This window comes from Heloderma suspectum, chromosome 4 (assembly GCF_057233095.1).
Source record: "Heloderma suspectum isolate Gila_16-S chromosome 4, 16-S_ref, whole genome shotgun sequence".
Classification (NCBI taxonomy): Eukaryota; Metazoa; Chordata; class Lepidosauria; order Squamata; family Helodermatidae; genus Heloderma; species Heloderma suspectum.
Window position 1 is genome coordinate 267,732,772 of NC_139461.1, and position 25,745 is coordinate 267,758,516.

Here is a 25,745-nt window from a genome sequence, read left to right on the forward strand (position 1 = left end):
ACATCAATGACAATGTAATTCAAAATGTATACATGTAGACCCCTAAATTCTAGAAGAATAGAAGTTACAATGGTCTACAATGCAGTGATACAGGAAAGCCAATGCAATAGTGGCAACTACTGTAGCAGGCACTCTATCTGGCTCAGACACTGGAATGTGGATGCAGTCTCCCAGTCTAACCCAACCTCAGTTCCCTTCACATTCTCCTCTGTTTGGAGAGGAATCTCTTAAGGATGTTCTTGTTGAAACGAAAGACAAATGTGAGGCCATGCTCTCCTTCCAAAAGGATGAGGAAAAGAGATACCCTAACCAAGGTTATCTTGTTCCGGCCACAGAAAGTGTGGTTCTCAGAGATCATCCACCTGACAGACACAGATTCATGGCTGTTCCTCGCTGTAAGTAATCTGTCACCTAGGCCTCAGATGGCTGTGCCTAGCCTCCCAGCTTCTCAAAGGGACACCTTCCTGAAGTTTGGATACCCACCAAACCCTCCTGTCTTCTAGAAAGCTAATGTAGGGAAAGTCTTTCACAGGTGGTGCTGGTACAAGGCATTTAAGTACAAAGTGGGCATCAAGGAGCTCCTTTAATTCCTTCAGCTCCACCTTAAGCTAGCCTCAAGTCCACCATCTGGCACAGAAAGCCTTTTCCTTAGTCCTCTTCAAGATAGGTCACAAACTGCTAGTATCTCATCCTCCTCTGAAGAGAGTTTTTAGAGGGGCACCACTTATTAGGCCCCCTGTATAGTACACAGGTTCCCTTCCAGAGCTTACATTGTAGTCCTTAAGGCCTTAATAAAGCCTCCATTTGAACCACTGAAGATAATATAGTTAAAACTACTCTCCGTCAAGGTCGCATTCCTCATGGCAATTGCATTGGCCAGAAGGATATTGGAGCTGAATGCACTGTCCCTCGAAGAAGACCTGTGCATGTTCCACAAGGACAGAATCATTCTCTGCACTGACCCCTCTATACCAAAAGCGAACACACCCTTTTACAGGATTCAAGAACTTATTCTACCTTCATTCTACCCTAAGTCCACTCACCTTAGTTGGCCTGCCACAGGCTGGATGGTCCTGTGTGGTCAGGACTTAACATCCATCGCCCAAAATCTTCCAGGCAAACCAATACATTTGTTTCCTTTCACACTACCTCTTGGGGGTTGAGGGGAGGCCTCACGTTCCACATTAGCCAGATGGTTCAAGGCATACATTACCATGACATATGAGACCTATTAGTTACATAAATCAAGCCACATCACAGCTCTCTCTACTAGAACAGTAGCAACATTGGTAGCTTTTTCCACTAATGCACCACTCACTGGAATTTATAGGGCTACTACATGGACCACACCAAATATATTCATCAAACACTACAAAGTGGACACCTTCACTCTCTGCACAGGCAGCCTTTTGGAGAAGAGTGCTACATCACATTCTTCCTTCTTCATAGATTCAGCCAGTTTTCTCTGTTCCTAGACATTGGTTAGCTTGTGCGCATTCTAGTCTTGGATGCCTCCACACCAAATGGAACATTGGACACTTGCCATGAAGGCTCCTTCTGTTATGGTGTTTCAGAGGCATCCAAACTACATCCCGATTAATCAAGTGGCTGACACATTTGGTCCAGTCTGAGGTCCTGGGGTGCTTCCATATGGGAGGCCCCTATTGCTACTAATCAGCACATTGTGCAGGAATTATATCTTTTTTCCTTAATGTTTTTTTCTTGCAAAGAGAAAATTCAGAAGAAGCAATGGGAAATCACGGGAGGGTTACAAGTGGAAGATGATGTCTGGACCCCCTGTAAAATTCTGTGAATGAGGCAGAGTGATGGGAGTAAAAGCCTCATCTGGGAGCACCCCTAGTCTCTGCTGGTACTCCACCTATCATACTTCATTTTGTGCTAGGCCAAATTGGAGGGAGACTCCACTCTTTTATTTCTAATCTAACTGATTGACTCCTCAAGCCACATTCTGTCTCACCCACAAAGTTGTAAGAATATTCACATCAATCTTCCACTAGATTTAGGAGTTGGGGATGACAAAATGCCACATGATAATGCGAAGCTCATCATAGTTGAAGAGTACCTGGAGCATGGAATAGTAGAAGACTTACACAAAAGCTTTATGATTTTTTTTCAGCACTGTCAGGGTCCATTTGACCCAAGCTATTGATAGAGAGTTAAGACACTGAACTAATCTGCTTGTGAAAATTTTAGTGTTATGTTCTGTACTAAAAGAGCATGTGTTCCTATCATCTACAGAGTCTGCTATTGCAAATACGGCCAACACTAATCCTGAAGTAATGCATGTTGCTACTAATAATTACACTAAGGTCCTTACTATAAGAAACCTCTTTTTTGAAATAGAAAATTGACAGAGCTTCTTTAAAAAGAAATGTACAAAAATCAGAAAAACAGGGCTCTTAATCCATAGTACTTAATCCATGTGTTAAACTTTCCATGAACTATGCAATGTCGGAGCAACTTCCACTTAAGTTATTCTCATTTCATTAGAGCTGAGGTGAAAGAAGTAAAAAAAAAACACTGACTTAACAATTTGTTATATGGCTGTGGGTTATAATAATTCTGTGATCTTTCCTTCAAGGCCCTTTTAGAGCAGGATATTTTCCATCGTTCCCTGCTGGCATGTTGCTTGGAGATTGTGCTGTTCGCGTATAGTTCATCACGAACTTTCCCCTGGATGATTGAGGTTCTTAACCTCAAGCCTTTCTATTTCTATAAGGTAAGAGCAAACACTGATTTCATGTATCTAAAGTTGTTAAACAGCCATTTCACACGCTATGCAAGAGCAAGTGTAGTTTTGCTACCAGTGGACACTCAGTAGAGGACAATGGCTAATTCCACCTCTTGGCAAGTGTACTTTGATAATACATATTTGTTGTATTCATACTTAACAGGTTTTGATGTACATTTAAAATGTCCTAGTGTAATGTCTGGGTGAGCCAGGCTTTTTGTACTTAAGTACCAATGAAAATTGGGCTTAATGCCTGCCTTCTGAAATGAATGTAGGGCTTGTACATTAGTGATACTTCAAAATCAGCAAGAAAAGCTATTGAAATAATGTAGTTTTCATACTGCTGTGTGGTATGGAAAATACCAGCCAGCATAAGGGAGGAACTAGTAATACTAGTTAAAGAAGGCATAACTGAACAAGATGACAGTTGGCTTTCATTTGGCAAATCTAAGTACTTACACAAATTATAGTTTGATCGCAGTAGCAGTCACACTGTCTTTGGATAGTTAAAATACGTTGGACTATGGAGAGCAATCCTTAGTCTGAAGCAGAGAAACAATATGTGTTAGTGATGTGGTTTTGCATTGTGCCTATGCCTGACCAAACTTGTTTTTGCATTCAAGGTGATTGAAGTATTGATTCGATCAGAAGAAGGACTCTCTAGAGATATGGTAAAACATTTGAACAGCATTGAGGAACAGATTCTTGAAAGCCTAGCCTGGACAAAAGATTCGGCACTGTGGGATGCCCTCCGAGCATCAGAAAACAAGATTCCTACCTGTGAAGAAGTATGTTGACAGGCAAATAACTGAAGTAGAAGACGTGGGAGTTATCCTTATATAGAAATTATATTTACTTGAAGTCAAGAAATTATCTGATGATAGATTAAAACACTTAAGACTCAGTGCCCTTTATTAGATAAAGCTGTGTATAATACAGTCAGGGCCAGAAATATTGGAACAAGGATAACTGTTTTGGCAGTTGGCGTCTCTACACCACCACATTGAAGTTGAAAGGAAACACACCCAGATGGGAGCAAAGTCAGGACTTTCAGCTGTAATTCAAGGGGTTGGACAAAAGTGGGGCACTAACCATTCAGGAAGGACAGCCAGTGGCATACACACACCCCATCCTTGGTGGCTCATAAGTAATGGAACGAATAGCTGACAAGCAACTGCATGGCCAGGTGTGGCCTGTTTTTTGGGTACCCCATGACCAATCAAGCAGATAAAAGGCCTGGAGGTGGTTCTGAGTGTTACATTTGCATTTGGGAGCTGCTCACTGGAACTCCCAACATGAGGTCCAAAGAGGTGTCCATGCAAGTGAAGGAGGCCATCATTAGGCTGAGGAAACAAAAAAAACCCATCAGAGAGACAGCAAAAACAGTGGGAGTGGCCAACACGACAGTTTGGAACATCCTGAAAAAGAAGGAATTAACTGGCAAGCTCAGCAACAGCAAAAGGCCTGGAAGACCACGGAAGACAACTAAAGTAGATGACCGCAGAATTCTGCTCATGGTGAAGAGGAACCCTTTCACAACATCTAGCCAGGTCAAGAACGCTCTTGAGGAGGTAGGCATGTCGTTGTCAACATCTACAGTCAAGAGACGGCTTTATGAATGTAAATACAGAGGCTTCACAACAAGGTGCAAACCACTGGTAACGCTCCAGAACAGAAAGGCCAGATTAGCCTTTGTCAGCAAACACCTAAAAAAGCCTGCCCAGTTCTGGAATAAGATTCTTTGGACTGATGAAACCAAGATTAACTTGTACCAGAATGATGGGAAGAGAAAAGTATGGCGAAGGATGTCAGGAGCGCCCTGGTGGCCTCTTTCAGTCTACTCCAATAGCTAACTCAAGACACAGACAAAAGGATTCTTTTCAAGGCTTTAATCCTTTTACAACTTAATTACTCTTTCAGATGCTAATCACCAGTGACTAAGCAAGGAACAGTAGAGTAGCCTATGCTCCAGGTTAGGCAGTTGGTCCCCGTTTGAAGGAGAATCACAGGAAGACCCTGAACTTATGAGCTAGGGAGAGTTCCTCCCTCTTTCTCTTGGGTCCTCGGGACGCGACCATTGCTTGCGCGCCAAACGAGTGCTACGCCTCCTTTCCGCGCCCTCCAGCTGTCGTCGCTCCTGGCGTTGAGCGTCCAGCAAGCCCCCCTCCTGCACTCTCTCGCTGCCAGGGTCACTATCTCAGGAATGCTGGCAGGAGGAATCTCTGCCAGCTGCTGTGCCTGTGAGAGATGAGTGCACTCCTCTCCCACGGATTGCCGTTCCTCCTCAGAATCAGAACTGCTCTGGGGTTCTATCGGCGCAATTTCCACCCTGACAAAGGAAAGGAACAGTTCATGATCCAAAGCATACCACATCATCTGTCAAACATGGTGGAGGCAGTGTTATGGCATGGGTATGTATGGCTGCCAATGGAACCGGGTCACTGGTGTTTATTGATGACCTGACTGCTGATAAAAGCAGCAGGATGAATTCTGAAGTGTATAGGGCTATACTTTCTGCTCAGATTCAGCCGAATGCTGCCAAACTGATAGGACGCTGCTTCATATTGCAGATGGATAATGACCCAAAACATACAGCAAAAGCTACCCAAGAGTTTCTCCAGGCAAAGAAGTGGGATGTTCTTCAATGGCCAAGTCAGTCACCTGATCTCAACCCAATAGAGCATGCTTTTCACTTACTGAAGGCAAGACTGAAGGCAGAAAGACCCACAAACAAGCAGCAGCTGAAGGCAGCTGCAGTAAAGGCCTGGCAAAGCATCTCGAGGGAGGAAACTCAGCATTTGGTCATGTCCATGGGTTCCAGACTTCAGGCAGTCATTGACTGCAAAGGATTTTCATCCAGGTATTAAAGGCGACCCTTAAGTTTGAAATGATGTTGGTTTGTTCCATTACTTATGAGCCACCAAGGATGGGGTATGTGTATGCCACTGGCTGTCCTTCCTGAATGGTTAGTGCCCCACTTTTGTCAAACCCCTTGAATTTCAGCTGAAAGTCCTGACTTCGCTCCCATCTGGGTGTGTTTCCTTTCAACTTCAATGTGGTGGTGTACAGAGGCCAACTGCCAAAACAGTTATCCTTGTTCCAATATTTCTGGCCCTGACTGTAGGTGCCAAGTCAATATTATTCCTGCCTTTGAAATTGTCACCTTTTATTCCCCAGGTAATATTTCCATGTAATTTTGAAACAGGGAATGGAAAAGGACTAGGGCATCTTCCCATGATGCCAGTATCTCCTATTGTGCATCCTCGAGTAAAAGAGGTTCGGACAGATCTTGGGAGTATTAGACGTAAGTTCCTCCTAATTACTATAGTTTGTGTCTGAAAGAACTGATACTGATATAAGTAGAAGAAAAGCAGAAATTGTAATTAGGTTGCTCATTGGGAATGGTTGAGTCTGTCTGAGGATGGGAGCACTCTTGATTTCATGTCAGTAACATCAGTGATTCAGTTGTGTTTACCTCAACATAAGTGATTTCCCAAAGAAAAGAGCCTTCAAACAATATTAAGGAGCAGCAGCCTGATGGGAATAGTGTCACTATCAACCCTACACTCCCTGCAGATTGTTGGGCTGTTCCACATTCTTCCCTATAGATGTTTGGTTTGGTGGTAAATGAAATGTTCAGTTCAGTAGTAAATGTGACTTATGTAGACTCCAGATGATAATGTTTATACAAATGGGAACTTTACATTGACTATAAAAAAAAATATTTGGAAATTATGGGAGTGTAGTTGTTGAGTCATAAAATAGTCATACACTAATACATTCATGACTCTCTGGGGTGTTCAGATGGTCTCGTGAGTAAAAGAAGCCACTGTGGCTTCTCTTCCCACATGTGCAACACACATGCCCTGTACACACCCATTGTTTGCATAATTGCCTACACTGCAGCATGGGTTGGCATGTCATTCAAACCCAGCGCACAACTTGTAGTAGGGGTTGTAGGATGGGTCCAAAGCCACCATTGTGCGCCAGATTTGGAGGACATGGCAACCTGTGCTGCAGTGCGGGTAACTATGCAAATGACAGGGGAGCTGGGAGAAGCCTCTTTTTCCCCCATGATTGTCTGACCTTGGACTGTGACTTACTTCATTTTGTAGTTATTTAATTTTATTTATTTATTACATATCTGTACCGCCCAATAGCTGAAGCTCTCTGGGCAGTTCACAAAAAATAAAAACACAAGTACAGCGTAAAAACAATATAAAATATAGAAGTACAACCAGCATAAAACCTAGCAGCAATGCAGAGATTTAAAATATAGTAACAAATTTAAAACAGCAGAGCTAAAAGACTAGAATGCTAAAATGCTAGAATTCCTGGGAAAATAAAAAGGTCTTCACCTGGCACTGAAAAGACTGCAATGTACAATGTTATCCCTTCTCCCATGTATTTTAGACATGCAGCCGTTGTCTCCAATCTCTGTCCATGATCGTTATAGTTCGCCTATGGCCGGAAGTGCTAAGAGAAGGCTTTTTGGAGATGAAAGCCCAAAAGAAAAATTCACAGAGAAAAATCTCACTGAACGGACTAGGTTGAAAATTGCCCCAGTTTCTAGCTTTGTTGATGAATGTTTGTCTGTTTCACCTGAGCAGACAGTTCTCACAATGGCAACAACTGTGGTAACAGGACAGAAAATGACAATCCCATTGCATGGTAAGTAGGAGATATAATACAGTTTACAATATAGTTCTCTGTTTGGGGCCAGGGATGGGGAGAAGCACTTGTTGAATTTTCCGCTTTAGGTGCCAAAGTAATTTGTGTGGCTTTTAGGAAGGGAGGCACCATTTGCAGCTCTGTCTCAGGCAGGAAAATGTCTTGGGCCAACCCCAGGTATAAGGAATTTCAGTTCACTGAGTGTCATATCTTAACTACTGTGGAAACTGCACTTTGGCGTGTTCACTTATAAAATCACTGTATAGAGAAACTAAATCTGTTGAGAAAATAACATGCATATCAATACTCTTATATAAAAATAAAAGGGTTTATGTCTTTAATGTCTGTTTTTAGATGTCTTGAATTTGCAATTAACCTATGAAGTCTGTTGTCAATAGATATATTTTAACTTGTGGATACACCTTAGGTATTGCAAATGATACTGGAGGGATCACTTTGATACCCATTTCAGTCTTATCTGAAGAATCCAAAGTGGACAGCCGTGAACAAGTTCCCCTCACTGCTCAAGCTTTAATCAGTGTGTCGCCAAATCATATGACTCAAGCACAAGAGGCGTATCCAGCAGGAAGCAGGCCAAGGAAAACTGGATCTCTGGCATTATTTTTCAGAAAGGTAAGTATTTCTAGGATATGGTTTTTGTTAAATCACCAACACCACCTGAAAAAAAAGATTCATAGGAAAAACCCAAAGAAAATATTATACACTGTACTTATGAAAATTTAGGGTAAAAAATGCACAAAATATGTTGCAACTCAAAGTTGCAACATATTGGCTTAGATCTAAAGATCCACTTGAGTGAGTAGAAGCACTGACCCCTGGGGGAGAGCTGACAGGAGCTAAGGATTATCAAGTTCAGGATGAATATCCCTAGGGGATGAGGGTGAAAATGTTTCTGATGATCCAAATTAAGGTATGGTAGAATTAGGCAATTAGCATACAGTAGGACGTGATAGCCCGTCACAGAGCTGTAGAACAAAACAGGGACATTTGGAGAGGGACATCATTTATAGGTGTTTCTATATTAATGGTAAATGCCTTCAAGCCACAATGAGGTAACTGGAATGCTCAGTTTTAAAGACGAATATGAATATAGTGGGAATTGGAAAGAAACAGTGGGATATAATCATCTCTGGACACAAGCACACATGTAGACCAGGTTTGGATGATCAGTGGGGGAAACAACACAGCATCAGTTGTTTCCTCAGCGCATGCCAGTCATGCAACTGGGATTACCCTAATTACCTGCACCAATCCACTGCTGATCGTCCAAACTCACCCGTAGTCTTCCACACGTATGCACGTATACATACGCACATCCTAGTAATCCTGATACAGATAGTTCTTTCCTTGCGGCTAGCAGCAGTAGAGAAAGAGCAAACCCCAGGTACCTTGGGGGCACCTATCAGTTGTGCACCCCTGCTCTATAAGAAACACAGGGAAGGGGCAGTGTCACTCCCAAAGATGCACAGAGTCCAACTGGAAATCCAAAAAGGGGGAGCTGTCTCTGTAGAATCACTGTGAGTTGCAATACCAGGCTCAAAAGGTAATTTAGTACTGGGAACATGCTAACATCCCCACCTGACAAAAATGGCTGAAGTAAAGCTAGAAGTCCACAATATCTGGAGGGCACCAGATTGGGAAAGGCTGTCTTTGAGACTCCTCAGGTTGTCTTCTGTCTCAAACTTAGGCATGGGATGGAACGTAGAGTCTTAACAACACTAGGCCTAGATACACACATCTAGGTCACATGATCCCTCACTTCCTGAGTATCAGAGAAGTTAACCCATTGTTGGAAGTCTCCATCACATCACACGAGAAAGAACCTTCTCAGTAAATGTCCAATGTTCCATTCTATGCTAGGGATCAGTTAGGAAAGGGACTGAAAACAAAACTGCCAATATCTTAGTTCCTTTATACAAATCTGTGGTGCAACTCCACTTGGGATACTTTCCAGAGGGGTAGCCATGTTAGCCCCTTCATGGATCGCTGCCTTGTTGTGGCGAAGGGGCTTGCGTAACTCAGTGAAGCCATAAGCTATGCCGTGCAGGGCCACCCAGGACGGACAGGTCATGGCAGAGAGTTCTGACAAAATGTGGTCCACTGGAGAAGGAAATGGCAACCCACTCCAGTATTCTTGCCAAGAAAACCCCATGGAACGTATCACAAGGCTAAAAGATATGACACCGGAAGATGAGCCCCTCAGGTCGGAAGGTGTCCAATATACTACTGGGGAAGAGCAGAGGGTATTTCCAAGTAGCGCCAGAAAGAGTGAAGCGGCTGGGCCAAACCCGAAAAGACACTCAGCTGTGGATGTGTCTGGTGGTGAAAAGAAAATCCGATGCTGTAAAGAACAATATTGTTTAGGAACCTGGAATGTCAGATCAATGAATCAAGGTAAGCTAGAGGTGGTCAAACATAAGATGGCAAGATTGAACATTGACATCTTGGGAATCAGCGAACTAAAATGGACAAGCATGGGCGAATTTAATTCAGGTGACCATCATATCTACTACTGTGGGCAAGAATCCCTTAGAAGAAATGGAGTAGCACTCATAGTCAACAAAAGGGTGGGAAAAGCAGTACTGGGGTACAATCTTAAAAACGATAGAATGATCTCAGTATGAATCCAAGGCAAACCATTCAACATCACAGTAATTCAAGTCTATGCCCCAACCACTGATGCCAAAGAAGCTGAGGTTGATCGGTTCTATGAAGACCTACAACACCTTCTAGAACTAACACCAAAAAAAGATGTCCTCTTCATCATAGGGGATTGGAATGCTAAAGTAGGAAGTCAAGAAATCACCAGGATAACAGGCAAGCATGGCCTTGGTGTACAAAATGAAGCAGGACAAAAGCTAATAGAGTTTTGCCAAGAGAACACGCAGATCATAGCAAAAACTCTTTTCCAACAGCACAAGAGGCGACTCTACACATGGACATCACCAGATGGTCAATATCGAAATCAGATTGATTATGTCCTTTGCAGCCAAAGATGGAGAAGCTCTATACAGTCAGTCAAAACAAGACCTGGAGCTGACTGTGGCTCAGATCATGAGCTTCTTGTTGCAAAATTTCAGCTTAAATTGAAGAACGTAGGGAAAACCACGAAACCATTCCGGTATGACCTCAATCATATCCCTTATGAATATACAGTGGAGGTGAGGAATAGATTTCAGGGATTAGACCTGATAGACAGAGTGCCTGAGGAACTATGGATGGAGGTCCGTAACATTGTTCAGGAGGCAGCAACGAAATCTATCCCAAAGAAAAAGAAATGCAAGAAAGCCAAGTGGCTGTCTGATGAGGCTTTACAAGCAGCTGAGGAAAGAAGGGAAGCGAAAAGCAAGGGAGAAAGGGGAAGATATATCCAACTGAATGCAGAGTTCCAGAGAATAGCAAGGAGAGACAAGAAGGCCTTCTTAAATGAACAATGCAAAGAAATCGAGGAAAACAACAGAATGGGAAAGACTAGAGATCTCTTCAAGAAAATTGGAGATCTCAAGGGAACGTTTTGTGCAAAGACGGGCATGATAAAGGACAAAGAAGGCAGGGTCCTAACAGAAGCAGATGAGATTAAGATGAGGTGGAAAGAATACACAGAAGAACTATACAGGAAAGATCCTAATGTCCCTGATAGCCATGATAGTGTGGTCACTGAACTTGAGCCGGACATCCTCGAGAGTGAAGTCAAGTGGGCCTTAGGAAGCATTAGTAACAACAAAGCTAGCGGAGATGACAGTATTCCAGCTGAGCTATTTAAAATCCTAAAAGATGATGCTGTTAAAGTGCAGCATTCAATATGCCAACAAATTTGGAACACTCAACAATGGCCGCAAGACTGGAAAAGGTTAGTTTACATTCCAATTCCAAAGAAGGGCAACGCCAAAGAGTGTTCAAACTACCGTACAATTGCACTCATTTCACATGCCAGCAAGGTGATGCTCAAAATCCTACAAGCTAGGCTTCAGCAGTATGCGAACCGAGAACTACCGGAAGTACAAGCTGGGTTTCGAAGAGGCAGAGGAACTAGAGATCAAATCGCCAATGTTCGCTGGATCATGGAGAAAGCAAGAGAATTCCAGAAAAACGTCTATTTCTGCTTCATTGACTACGCTAAAGCCTTTGATTGTGTGGATCACAACAAAATGTGGCAAATTCTTAAAGTGATGGGAGTACCAGACCACCTTACCTGTCTCCTGATAAACCTGTACCAGGGTCAAGAAGCAACAGTAAGAACCAGACATGGAACAACCGATTGGTTCAAAATTGGGAAAGGAGTACGACAAGGCTGCATATTGTCACCCTGCTTATTTAGCTTATATGCAGAGTACATCATGAGAAACGCTGGGTTGGATGAATCACAGGTCGGAATTAAGATTGCTGGGAGAATTATCAACAACCTCCGATATGCAGACGATACCACCCTAATGGCAGAAAGCGAAGAGGATCTCAAGAGCCTCTTGTTGAGGGTGAAAGAGGAGAGTGCAAAAGCTGGTTTGAAACTCAACATGAAAAAAACGAAGATCATGGCATCTGGCCCCATCACTTCCTGGCATATAGAAGGGGAAGAAATGGAAGCAGTGACACATTTTACTTTCTTGGGCTCCAAGATCACCGCAGACGGTGACTGTAGCCATGAAATTAAAAGACGCTTGCTCCTTGGGAGGAAAGCTGTGGCAAACCTAGACAGCATAATAAGAAGCAGAGACATCACCTTGCCGACAAAGGTCCGTCTAATCAAAGCTATGGTTTTCCCAGTAGTAATGTATGGCTGTGAGAGCTGGACTATAAGGAAGGTTGAGCGCCGAAGAATTGATGCTTTCGAACTGTGGTGCTGGAGAAGACTCTTACGAGTCCCCTGGACTGCAAGGAGGTCAAATCAGTCCATCCTAAAGGAAATCAACCCTGAGTGCTCATTGGAAGGACAGATAGTGAAGCTGAAGCTCCAATATTTTGGCCACCTAATGCGAAGAGAAAACTCTCTGGAAAAGACCCTGATGCTGGGAAAGACTGAAGGCAAAAGGAGAAGGGGACGACAGAGGATGAGATGGCTAGATAGCATCACTGATGCAATGAATATGAACTTGAGCACACTCCGGGAGAGAGCGCAGGACAGGAAGGCCTGGCGTGCTATGGTCCATGGGGTCACGAAGAGTCGGACACGACTGAATGACTGAACAACAACAACAACAAGCCATGTTAGACAATAGCAGAAAAAACAGTCTGTTTATGATGGCATAAGCTTTCATAGACTACAGTCTACTTCATCAGAATGAAGTGTTATCCTGGTTCCAAGTATGTATATATACACATACACATGGTTGGGAGTGGGGAGTTGTAGGTCAGAGGGAATTGTAGTTGAGTTCAGAGGGAATTGAAATGCAGGAAGTACAGACAGTGATAATCACCTTATTTACAGTGGCCATTCACAAAACAGTTGCTGGGGTTAATGCAGACATTCTTGCACTGGTGAGCTGATGAACATATATGGTGTTACTAAAAAAAAACAACACCTTTGTCTCTATTCAAGCCACAGGAGATAGAATTCAGTCCCTTGATGAACTGTAGCTCTGCAGTTTTGCGTTGAAATCTGTCTTTAAATTTCCTTTGTTCAAGAATAGCCACCTTAAAGTTACAAAGTGTCTTGGGAGGTTGAAGTGTTTCCAGAAATGGTTTTTGAACATTGTCACTTCTGATATGTGTCCCATTTATTCTTTTCCATAGAGACTAGCCTGTGTGTCCTATGTAGAATGCAGTAGGGCATTGCTGGCAAGTGATACCATATATTACATTGGAAGATGAGTAAGTGTATGAACTCTCGACATACAGAGCAGGGGTCTCCAAACCTTTTGATCATGCACCCCCATCAGTAAAAAATGTTTGAGCATGCACCCCAATATATGTATATTTATTTATAAATGATATACATGTACTACTGTACTAATATATTATGTACATTATAAAACATACACAAAAATAGAAATTTTAAAAGGATGAGATAAAGATGAAATTGCTTTTGAACTGTGGTGCTGGAGAAGACTCTTACGAGTCCCCTGGACTGCAAGGAGGTCAAATCAGTCCACCCTAAAGGAAATCAACCCTGAGTGCTCATTGGAAGGACAGATAATGAAGCTGAAGCTCCAATATTTTGGCCACCTAATGCGAAGAGAAAACTCCCTGGAAAAGACCCTGATGCTGGGAAAGACTGAAGGCAAAAGGAGAAGGGGACGGCAGAGGATGAGATGGCTAGATAGCATCACGGATGCAATGAATATGAACTTGAGCACGCTCCGGGAGAGAGCGCAGGACATGAAGGCCTGGCGTGCTGTGGTCCATGGGGTCACGAAGAGTCGGACACGACTGAACGACTGAACAACAACAAAGATGAAATAAAAAATATTTTTAAAATAATTTATTTTATTTATTACCCGTATAAAACCGTTTTTGCTCTCACTAAAAAAAAAATATTATTATTAATAATAATATTTTTAGTGAGAGCAATGTGATTGAATATGCTTCATTATTTTCGAAAAACGTGGTTTAACACTTTTTGAAACAGTTATTCGAAGGTCTGGTTTTAAGTTCAGTTTATTTCAATACTTGGTTTTAATGGCTGTCGTAGCTGAAAAAGACACCCCACAAAGATATGTGGATCCAAATGGAAGAAGTGTATGATTAGCTGCCCTTATTAAATCATGATACTCATTTTTCAGTCCTATCCACCAATTATGCAAAGGTTTTTGCTGAAATTCATCTAGTAAACTTCCATCTTCCCTGATGTCAATCAATTCTTGCAAACTAATCAGAAGGTGTTGCATTTTATAGTTTTCACAAATGGGTTCAAAACCCATTGAAACTCTTTATTTGGAAAAATTTTAAACAGGTTAGAAAGTTCCATTTCCAAGTTTTTGAAGTGTGGAGATATGAGAGTTTTTATAGGTGACACACTTGCATCGTTTTTGGCAATAAAATGACATACTGATGGAAACATTTCCAAACATCCATTTTCAAAATGCTCTCTCCATAGCATGAGTTTCTTTCGAAAAGCAGTTACTTTCTCACTCATTGTTAAAACGTCACCTTTACCTTGAAGGGACAGATTAATTGTGTTTATTTTTTCAAAAATATCTGCTAGGTAGCGTACTACTGACAGCCACATGTCATCACAGAAAAGGTCAGCAAATTTGGAACAAATTTTCTCCCCTTCAGCAGGATGGCAGCTGCTCCGGTGCTGTGGCTGAGCAAGCAACTGCATCTTCCTCTGCTGTGGCTGGCAGAGACTGGCGCCGTTGCTCTCGGTGGCTGTGGCAGAGGCAGGATAGCAGTGGAGCCAAGAAAGAAATGCCGTGGAGCTTCCCTCTCAGCTCCCGTCCTATCCTGCTCCCTCTTGCGCCGCCATCATTGCACACAGTGGCAGCTCGTCAGGGCAGCAGGAGGCTGATCAGTTAACAGGAGGCTCATGCACCCCAATGGATCACCTTGTGTAGCCCCTGGGGTGCATGCACCCCACTTTGGAGACCAGTGTTACAGAAGACATTATTAGGCCATATAACAGTGTTGCCAGAGTAGACATGGGGACAGAGTTGGCATCTGTATCTGCCACAGGGTCTGGTTCCTGTATCTGTAATGCTCTGCATCTCTGTAATGTGGTCCATTATTGCTGTTGAGTAGCTGCTTTAGGTTGGGGAGCTGTAAAGTACAGACCGAGTACCCAATGCCTGTGGGAAGGAAGTGTCATTGTCAAGGATGGGCTGTAGATCATTGATTATATGATTGAGTGCTTTTAGCTGGGAACTGTAGGTCACAACAAGTCGTGTTCTGTTGTTTTCTTTTCTGGATCTTTCCTGTAATAGATTGTTCCTGGCTGCCAGTTTGATCTTGTTGATCTGCTTTTCACTGTGTTGAGTGGGTAATTTAGTCTGAGGAACTCCTGATGTAAATCCTTTAATCGTTAGACTCTGTCCAACTAGTCTGAACGGATATGGTTGTATCATAGGGCTTGGCTGTAGACAATGGATTTTTGGTGTGTTCTGGGTGGAAGCTGGAAGCATGCAAGTTGATGCATCTCAAAATGGATATTGTAGGGCAGGAAAAGGTGCACAAAAGAGTAACCAAAAGGATCAGAGAGCAGCTCCCCTAAGCTTATAATGTTTGGAGCTTTTTAGCTTGGGGCGGGGGGGAGGCAGGTAAGGGGGGCATAACAGAGGTTTATAAAATTATGCATGGTATGGAGAAAGTCGATAAAAGTTTTTCTTCCTCTCCATAATACTAAAACCTGGGGTCATCCAGTGAAGCCAAAAACTGGGAGATTGGGGACAGACAAAAGGAAGTACTTCTTCACATAGCACATAGCTAAGTTGTTGAATTCACTACAACAAGATGTAGTGGTAGCCATTAAATTGGGTAGCGTTAAAAGGGGATTAAACAAATGCATGAAGGATAAGGATAATGGCTGTTAGTCATGATGGCTATATATGCCTCTGATATCAGAGGCAATATGCCTCTGAATACCAGTTGTTGAGGAGCAATAGGAGTAGGAGAAGATGGTTATTGCCGTCATTCTCTGCTTGTGGGGTTTCTATAGGCATCTCTGGTTGGCCACTGTGAACAGCAGGATGGGGGACTACATAGGCCTCTGGTCTGATCCAGTGGGGCTCTTCTTATGTTAAGCATCTCTTTCTCACACATGGGTGAGTTTATGTATGTTATTGACTAGCTCCCCTAACTGCAGCCTCTAGAGCAGCTCTTGGGAGGGGTTAAGGGAAATCGGCACTCCCCGCCACTGCTGTGTGGAAGCAGAAGTGCTTACTCTTGCACAAGTGGATATTTTGGATCCAACAACTGTTTTAAACATCCCTATAAAATATGTATTGCACAACAATTTGAACCGCTGTATTTCTCAATTTAACTAAAACAGTTTTGGATTAGTAGCCCACAGCTTTACCAATGAAGAAATATTTTTTAAGAAGTACTGAAGTACACATTTATAAGGATGTTATTTGCCATTTTCATGTATGAATTTCTTTTAGGGCCCTTAAAGTTAGTGAAATGAACTCAAATAAGGATATTTTACATCTCAGTTTTTACTCCACTTCCTTGTTTGTTGCTCAAATTCCTAAACTTCCTGAAAGCCCATTAGCTTAACATAGTGTTCTTTGGTGTTTCATCATAGGTGTATCATCTGGCAAGTGTGCGGTTACGTGATTTATGCTTAAAATTGGATGTTTCCAATGATTTGCGGAGGAAGATATGGACTTGTTTTGAATTCACTTTAGTTCAATGTACAGATCTAATGAAAGACAGGCACTTGGATCAGCTCCTCCTCTGTGCCTTTTACATCATGGCAAAGGTAAAGCATATATTTAAGAATACAGTTCTGTTTTTATGATAGGTTTTGGAGTGAACTTGATATAACCTTTCCAGCTGCCTTCTTAGTGATGTATAATAAGTGGTTCAAAGACACCAATATGAACTTTGCCAAGGCCTTATATTAGTAATCATTTCCCTTTGTGTCAACTGAGAATGCTATTCAGAAGGCAGATATTCATTGCTATAACAGCATGGATTAGTTATTACATTCCAAGCCTTTGATACACAGAGAGTCCTCATAACAGTGAGTTATGTAGTAGATTGCTAAAATGTGTTCCCAAAAGATAGTCTACATCAGAGGTCCCCAACACGGCCCCTGCAGGCACCCGCAAATCTTTAAAAAAATAAATTAATCAATGTTCCCCTTTTTTTAATATATGTACACGGATATGTATATATCCATAGCAGTTAATACATATGAAATTTATACAGCCTTCTAGCAATTATACATATAGGCTTCAACAAAAGTGGACCAAATATCCAAATAAATATTCATTTGAAGGTGGCATCTATATGCCACCTGTTCAGATATTGAAAGTGTTGTAAGGTCCTCAATCCATTGCATTACAGAAGATGAGTCTTTATCTTTCCGATGTTATAATGTCAGCCTTTTAGCTATCAAAAGTGTGCGGAGAATCCATTTATGCTGACCATTTGTTAATTTCCATAAACCAAGTAAATTAAAAGAGGGCGTACATCAGTGAATATTAGACTGTTCCAGTACAAAATTTGCCTGCAATAATCTCCCAAAAAGAAGGGGAGGAGATTATTGCCAGAATACATGTTTAAAAGAAGCATTAGCTTTATTGCACAGCCAGCAATTAACAAAATTAGACAATCCATTATTAAAAAGATGTTGCGGTGTCCAATGGCATTAAAACAAAAAATTTTGCTGACTCAGCCTAAGTTCCGTAGATGCAACAGGTAGATGCCAACGTGGCGATTCACCGATTAGGCATTTTGTGGAGGTGCCCACAGCAGTTTCTCAAATTCCCAAATGTGCCCATGGGTCCAAAGAAGGTTGGGGATCCCTGTTCTATCTAGCTAGTACCTTTCTAGAGCAAATTCTCACTTGATTCATCTTTCCTGTAGCACAGTTCCTTGTTACGGAGTCTCTTAAAACAATTTGCAGTTCATATCTAAGTGCTTCTCATTCTTTGGAACAATACATATTTGTTTCACTGTTCTAGCTGATCCATCTTATTTCAGCCTTTCAAACCATCAAGTGAATTGGGAATGGATGACTCCAGTCTATTGTATCTTTGCATCTAAGAAATAGAAATATGCTAGAAAGACTGTAGAAAACAACTTCTTCTCCATAATCCATTATTGTACTTACGGAATTGGGATGGGAGAAGGACTTGCCTGGGGCTCCCCATTCATAACAGTTGCTGAGCAAAAAAAAAAGCAAGGAATTAATTTAAACACTTCTGCCCAATTAGGAGTGAGCACCCATAATAATTGCTGCCACAAATACTGCTTTCTTCCATGTAACTATTTATAGGACACCTTGATGCCTACAATCAGCCTCCAATTTCATATTTGAGTTCTTTGAGAACTTTAGGATGGATACCATCTGGGCCCGGTGATTTATTTACTTTCAATTTATCAATAAGGTTGAGAACTTCATCTCTTGTCACCACTATTTACCTCAGTTCCTCAGACTCCCTTCCTGGAAAAATCAGTTCAGGGACAGGTATCTCCCATATCTTCTGTAGGGAAGACAGATGAAAGGAATTCAGTCAGTTTCCCTGCAATCTCTTCGTCCTCCTTCAGTACTCCTTTAACTCTATTGTCATCCAAGGTCCAACTGCCTCCCAAGCTGGTTTTCTGCTTTTGATATCTTTAAAGAATTCTTTAGTGTTGGCCTTGATATTGTTAGCAATATGCTCTTTAAAATGTTTTTTTGCATCTCTTATTGTCTGCTTGCATTGCCTTTGTGCAAGCTTGTGTTCCCTTGTGTGGGCCAGGCTCCACTTTCTGAAGGAAGCTCTCTTTTCTCTAGTAGCTCCCTTAACACTGCTCATTAACCATGCCAGCAATCTCTTGGACTTGGTGCTACCCTTCCTAACCTGTGGTATACATTTTAGCTTGGCTTCTATTATTGTGGTTTTGAGTAATCTCCAAGTATTTTGAAGGGATTTAATCCTCTGACTCGCCCTTTTAACTTCTTTTTCACCAGTTCCCTCATTTTAGATAAGTTTCTTCTTTTGAAGTCAAATGTGACTGTGTTGGACTTCCTGGGCAATTTCCCACTTAAATATATATTAAATCTGATAGCACTGTGGTCACTGTTTCAATTACATCTCGTACTAGATCCAGGATAACAACACTTATGATTATCCAAGGTTGCCTCCCCTCTGGTTGGTTCCATGACCAACTAGGGTGTAATTGTTTTAGGGCGTAATTGTTTAGGGCATCGAGAAATTTTACCTCTTTGTCGTGACTGGAACATGCATTTATCCAGTCAATGTGGGGGTAATTGACGTCACCCATTATTACAACACTTCCTTGTTTGGAGGATCCACACCTAGAGCAGCTAAGCAGTGTGGACCTTGTTGGTAGACTTCTCCAGGCAATGGATTAACAATATAAGGTTACACTGATCTTGTTTACATGTAATGACAACCCATAGCATGGGTTGTTGAATCCTGAGTTGTCATTATGTGTGATCCCAGAACTATGTGTAACTGTGGGTTGCTAACCATGAACAACCCAGGAGGAGAGCCCAAGAGTGGACAAAAATCCAGCTGCTCTACATGCCAAGTATTACAGCATTTTTGTGATACAGGGAGGGAGCGGGCAAAGGGATGGGAACCTGAGAATAAGAACTATAGTCTGGTAGCCGAATCAGGTTAACTCGGGGTAAGGCAACAACCCATGGGTTAATTAAACCATAAGTTGTTGTTACTTGTGAACCAGGTCACTTTGTCGTGCTTTGTCAGCCAATTGTAAGCAGTTAAAACTAGATAGCAATATGGTATAGAAGACTGTCAGTCAACACAGCAGTGCATATATAATATTTTGTGTGTTGCATGCATGTATTAAATTGCATACAATAAGGATACAATGCAGTTGACACTTATTAAAGTGCATATAATACAAACTGGACATGTAATGTGTTTCTGTGTACAATGTTTGTGATACAACCCCCCCCCCCCACTTGAGTGGTTCCCTCCAAAGCCATACTAAAAGCCTATGTAATCCATCCTGAATTGGAATACTCATGAAATGAACTGCAGACATTTGTATAAAAGGTCATGAATTTCTCATACATCCCTAGGTGCAGGAATAGTCCTCAGAAACTTAGTTGGGCACATAGAAGCTCTTAACTGAGCCCTTTGGATACAGATGTGAGCGGTAATGCTTTTTCTTTTTGACTACGTTTTGTTCAGGTATCCAAAGAGGAAAGAACTTTTCAGGACATAATGAAAAGCTATAGAAACCAGCCACAAGCAAATAGCCATGTAAGTGTGTTTTTAAACAAACATAACTGTAAATACTTTCCTAAGGCTTTCTGTATAAATAACACTGTAGTTGTTACTTAAAGGCTGCTTTTGGACATCACAATAACACATAGTGGCTTAATAAGCTACACACAATAGCTTATTTTATAAATAGTCCATGATGCCCCGCCACAGGACCAGGCTAATAACCTACTGTGAGTAGCTTATTAAGCTACTGTGTATAATTTGACTCACACCCCTGCCCCCTGTCCTGCTTTAGTCCTCCTGCCCAAGCAGTGGTGCTGTTTCACCTCTAAAGCGCTGGAAGTTTGCAGGATCAAGACAAAACTTCATACACAGCCTCCCCCAGTCAGGAGGTACTTGATCCACCATCAAAACCCTGCACATTTACTCCAGAGGAGCAGAAAAAACTCCAGAGGAGCGAGAACAAAAGCGTTCTTGCCATAGCTAGCAATGTCTGGGGTCGGGGGAATGTGCACTTCTGTTTTATTGCTAAAGTGCTTAGAGAACAGACGCATCCTTGCTATAGCCAGTAGTGTTGGGGAGGGGGGCCAAAAATGCACACTTTAGTTTTAGTGATATTCAGAATAAAAGCGTCTTTGTGACAAAAGGAAAGTGTGCATTTCCACCCCACCCACCCCCTTTCTTGCTACGGCAAGGACGCTTCTGTTCTCTATATCATTAAAGCACTTCAATGAGAAAGAGAAAGTGCGCACACACCCCCCATTATTTTAGGTGACCAAAATAACCCACAGTGACTGCCAGATGACATGACAACCCATGGTGGGTTAAATAAACTCTACTACAGACAGTGGGTTATTTTGGTCAAATAAGCCATTGTTGGTAAAAAAAAAAAAAAATTCCAGCAGACAACACAATAAACCATTGTGGGTTAATTAAACCATCATGGGTTATCATGTTGTCTGAACCCAATCAAACATTAACTGCACTTTTGAGAAGACAATTTATCAGCAATTTACAAAACCTGCATTTTTCCATGTGCTATAGGTCTACAGAAGTGTCTTATTGAAAAAGATGCCCCTGGAGGTAGTGTTAGATATAAAACAAGAAGAGATGGCAGAAGAAGGTAAGTTGATGGTTACTCTTCTATTTTAGACTGTAGTGGAAGGTTTGAAGGAAAACATTATCTTGAATATGTAATGTACAGAACCTGATGCCCTGGAAATCTGATGAAAAGATATGGTACTCTTTATTTTTTAGTAGAATCAGATGAATTGAAATGAATAGGATTGGAAACCGTCTGAAGGCTATTTAATCCAAGCCCTTTCAGAAAAAGAGCAACTGTGTGAGAGACAGAGTAGGAACAACCTGGATGACAGACACAGATAATGACATATATTATAAGAAAAACCAGTTAAAAGTTCACAGTAGTATATCTGCTAAATCTGATTAATGTACTGCATTGTGTCCTTTGATGTGGGCAATGACATAGATTTTATAGTATCCCAGAAATGGATACTTTAATTATTATGCAGTTTAATTATGTGACATGCAGGGTCTCAAAATGTTAGGTTTTTTGTTAAATTTTTTTCATTTATAGCATAATCCTATGTATGTTTACTCAGAAGGACATCCCACTGTGTTCAGTGGGGCTTACTCCTGAGTCAGTGATTACTGATTCCAGACACATTGTTTAAGGATCTATTTGTGTGTCCAAAGCGGCATGTTGAATATCTGGATTGGTAGATTTGGTCTGAATTCAGTACATGGTCAGCTGATTAGATGACTGATTGTTTAACCATATGTTCAACCTACACTTACTACAACACCAGTTAGGCTGCAATCCTGTGCACGCTTATGTGGGAGTAAGTTAAACTCAATTCATTGTGACTTACTTCTGAGTAAGCAGCCATAGAATCATGCCGTTGGCTTGCTTTCAGCAATACTACAAATTGTGTGCATGGTGGAAAGAAGAGAGAAATAATAACTCTCATAGTTAAAATGGTGTATTTATCTGCCGATATTTCTACAATTTAGATTCTTTCCCCTCTACTTTTTAAAATATAGACGCCTGCTGTATTTCTCTTCTTCTCCCCTAGGCTCCCCCAGGAAGATTAAATATTCACCTGTAAGAACTAAACCAGAAGATTCCAGAGACTTGGAAAGGGAGGAGAGAGGGGATCTGATAACATTTTATAATACCATCTATGTAGGAAGAGTGAAACGCTTTGCAGTGAAATATGGTGCTTCCAACCATGATCATTTGGTATGTGGATCTCGGGTTTCAAGAACTGGTGGATAGAGTTTGGTAATAATTTTATGACTATAGATATAAACAAAGCTTTCTAAATTCACATACTAGTTGGCATGAATTTTCCTTTGGATTCCATGAAATCTTCCAGTTCTTAACCTCCAAACCATGTAAAATATGACTTAGACCAGGGGCGCACAACTTTTTCTGCCCCAAGGGCCTCATTTAGTGTTGGCTGGGGACATGCACGCAGACACTCTCATACACATGACTTTTGCTCAGAAATCCCCTTCCACCACAGTGAATGCTTTCCTTTCTGACTTTTGCACTTACTTTGAAAAGTGTGGTCCTCCCAGTTACCTCTTAGCAGCAGCAGTCAGATCCACATCCAGAGGGCAGGAGTGATGGAGCCCTCTGAGACTGGCTGCAAAAGCTTCTTCTAGGAGATGCTTTGGGAGCCACTCTTGGAAGACTCTGTGAAGACTCTATGACTCCTGCCCTCTGAGTGCAGGGGCTCATCTAGCTTATGCCAGGAATGTTCAGAAAGGTAGCTGGGTTTGAGGTAGAAAAAGAGAAGGATTAACTCCTGAGATCTGTAAACAATGGAGTTGACCTTCAAGATGAGTACAGAGTCAATTCTGAGTACAACTCTGTCCTTGTAGACCAGGAGTGGGCAACTTGTCCACTCCCTCAAGGGCTCTATGTGGTGTTGGGTAGGTGGCCAGTGGCCTTCAACACACTTCTGGCTAAATCCTCCCCCCACCATCTCAGTGATCTTGCTCATCTACTTACTTTGGTCAAACAGCCACAGCAGAATCAGACAGCTCTGGTTCAGGAGAGGACAGAGCCTCCACCACCACAGAGCTCTGTAAGTGTGAAGACCAGAGTGTCTCTCACAGGGATGAGACATCCAGAAAAGAGAGGAGATTTTGCAGGGGAGGGAAAGGAGGTAAGAGATGGCAAGAAAAGCAGTGTTGATTTTGGCAGTTTGGTTTGGCAAAAGAGATGAGGAGGAGACGAGAGGAGGCAAAAGCAACCAGGAGCATGGCTGCTTTCCCCATACATCCCTCTGTGCTTTTAGTGGCTGAGGCAGTGACTTTGGCAACAACGTCGACAACAGGAGGCACTCAGAGGGGGCACACAGTGGCCTTCAAGGACTGCATGCAGGCTGCAAGTTGCCCACCTCTGTGGTAGATGATGCAGAGATGATTACTGATTGTCAGGGTATTACGTTCTGACACTCGTTCTGACAATGGCCAATGTGATGGCTATAAGAAAAGCCATGTCATGGGATAGATGTTTTAATGGTGTTGATCTGAGTGGTTTGAAAGGTGGCTGAGATACAGCTCACAGGACTATATGTATGTTCCAGGAGGGGAACCTCAGGACCGTAGGCAAGCTGATAAGAGACACACCTGTGAAGAAACTTTTGAGGTGTGGGTGGGGTCTAAGTGGTCTGGATGCTTGTTTAGAACAGCACTGAGGAAAGAACTGAGCTTGGTGCCCTAAATTGTTGGGCTTGACGTGTAGATTTAGACCTGCTTGTAGAAAGTCTAGTAGCTCTTGTATGCTTGCTGTTGTGGGGCTCTTTCTCTCCAGCTTCCAGAGTAACCTTAAGGGCAGCCCCACATAGAGCGTGTCGCAGTAATCCAGTCTTGAGATTACTAATGCCTGTACCACTGTGGCCAAGCTATCCCTGTCCAGGAGAGATCATAGTTTGCAAACCAGCCAAAGCTGGTAAAAGGCACTCTGAGCCGCCATGGCCACTTGGGCCTCCAGCAACAATGATGGATCTAGGAGTACCCCTAAACTATGAACCTGATCTTTCAGGCGAGTGCAACCCCATCCAGAAAAGGCAATGAGCCTATCTCCCGGACTTGGGAGCCTTTCATGCAGCTAGCAGAATTATAAGGAGGATGAGTCCTTCATGTCAGATGTAAATGTGTTCTAGGTAAAGCAGGTGATACCTGGACTTCTTTATTTCCCTACCTATATTTTATTTTGGTGCATCTCAGTACTGTAGTCAATTCTGCATTCTCTATCAGAGAGTCATAGTTTGTATGAAACCTAGAACAGTGACCTGAGATAGTGGCCAAAGGTGTTTGGCAGATTCTGGATTTCTGCTAAAACAACCCAAATTAATGACTTCCGAAACATCATTTGTGTAAACAAGAGGAACCCGTGCACCTGGAACATTAGCTTTCTATGTACCATAGTATGGATGATTTCAAATTGTATTCATTTATTATAGGGGCTGATCTCTGAGAAATGTTTAGGTTCTTTGAAAGATCCCTCAGTGTATAAAGGTCCACCCAGTTCTATCAGTCTTAAAATTACATAGTTCCATTATTATAAATATCTTGGGTTTCTAATATTGCATAGGTAACAGATTTATTTCAAATATCACATTTGTTAGATGTGTGCATTCTAATGGGAGATTCAAGCAGGTGCATGATATAATGATCTCCTCTAAATTACTGTGCATCAGGATCATATGTAAAACCTCTATTCAGAATTTGAGGTAGAATTAATATTCGATGTCAAGTTGGAATAGAATTTATGTAGATAATGCGAAGAGAAAACTCTCTGGAAAAGACCCTGATGCTGGGAAAGACTGAAGGCAAAAGGAGAAGGGGACAGCAGAGGATGAGATGGCTAGATAGCATCACCGATGCAATGAATAGGAACTTGAGCACGCTCCGGGAGAGAGCGCAGGACAGGAAGGCCTGGCGTGCTATGGTCCACGGGGTCACGAAGAGTCGGACACGACTGAACGACTGAACAACAACAACAACAACAAATTTGATGTTGAATTGACATTTTTGGTGATAAATAATGAGTGCAGCCTCTGGAAAACTTGGTGGTTGAAAACCCTCTAGGACCCCACTAGGACCCCTAGAAAATTGTCAAATATACTTCAGCGTTTATCATTTTTGAGCTTGTGTATTTCAATTTTTTTGTGTTTGCAGAATTAGAGGAACAATAAAAAGAATTCTTGCACCTAAATGTACAATTTTTCTTTCCAAGGTGGAAGCACTTCCCCTTTCTCCCTTTCCCAGCATTAAACAGCAGCCAGTGTCTCCTCGACGGATATCTCAGCAACACTCTGTTTATGTTTCACCACATAAGAATGGTGCTTGCTTGACGCCTAAGACTGCACTGTTATATAAATTTAATGGAAGCCCTTCTAAGGTAAGATGCATACTTCTAACAACTAAGAGTTTAAAACTTCACCTACATTTGTTGGCTT

The 25,745-nt window shown here is 42.0% G+C and overlaps 1 protein-coding gene across 2 annotated transcripts in view; it reads left to right on the forward strand.

The window, feature by feature from the left end:
* RBL1 (RB transcriptional corepressor like 1) overlaps positions 1–25,745 on the forward strand; it is a 44,849-nt gene that overhangs the window by 15,402 nt on the left and 3,702 nt on the right. Inside the window, exons 12-21 of one of the 2 annotated variants that reach the window (XM_084853786.1) lie at positions 2,603–2,740; positions 3,376–3,540; positions 5,930–6,056; positions 7,166–7,423; positions 7,851–8,056; positions 16,620–16,796; positions 20,212–20,283; positions 21,292–21,370; positions 22,344–22,510; positions 25,523–25,687. In XM_084853786.1, the coding sequence (XP_084709912.1) occupies positions 2,603–2,740; positions 3,376–3,540; positions 5,930–6,056; positions 7,166–7,423; positions 7,851–8,056; positions 16,620–16,796; positions 20,212–20,283; positions 21,292–21,370; positions 22,344–22,510; positions 25,523–25,687 (1,554 nt within the window). The remainder of the gene's footprint in view (positions 1–2,602; positions 2,741–3,375; positions 3,541–5,929; positions 6,057–7,165; positions 7,424–7,850; positions 8,057–16,619; positions 16,797–20,211; positions 20,284–21,291; positions 21,371–22,343; positions 22,511–25,522; positions 25,688–25,745) is intronic. The other variant, XM_084853785.1, reaches the window with a different exon arrangement.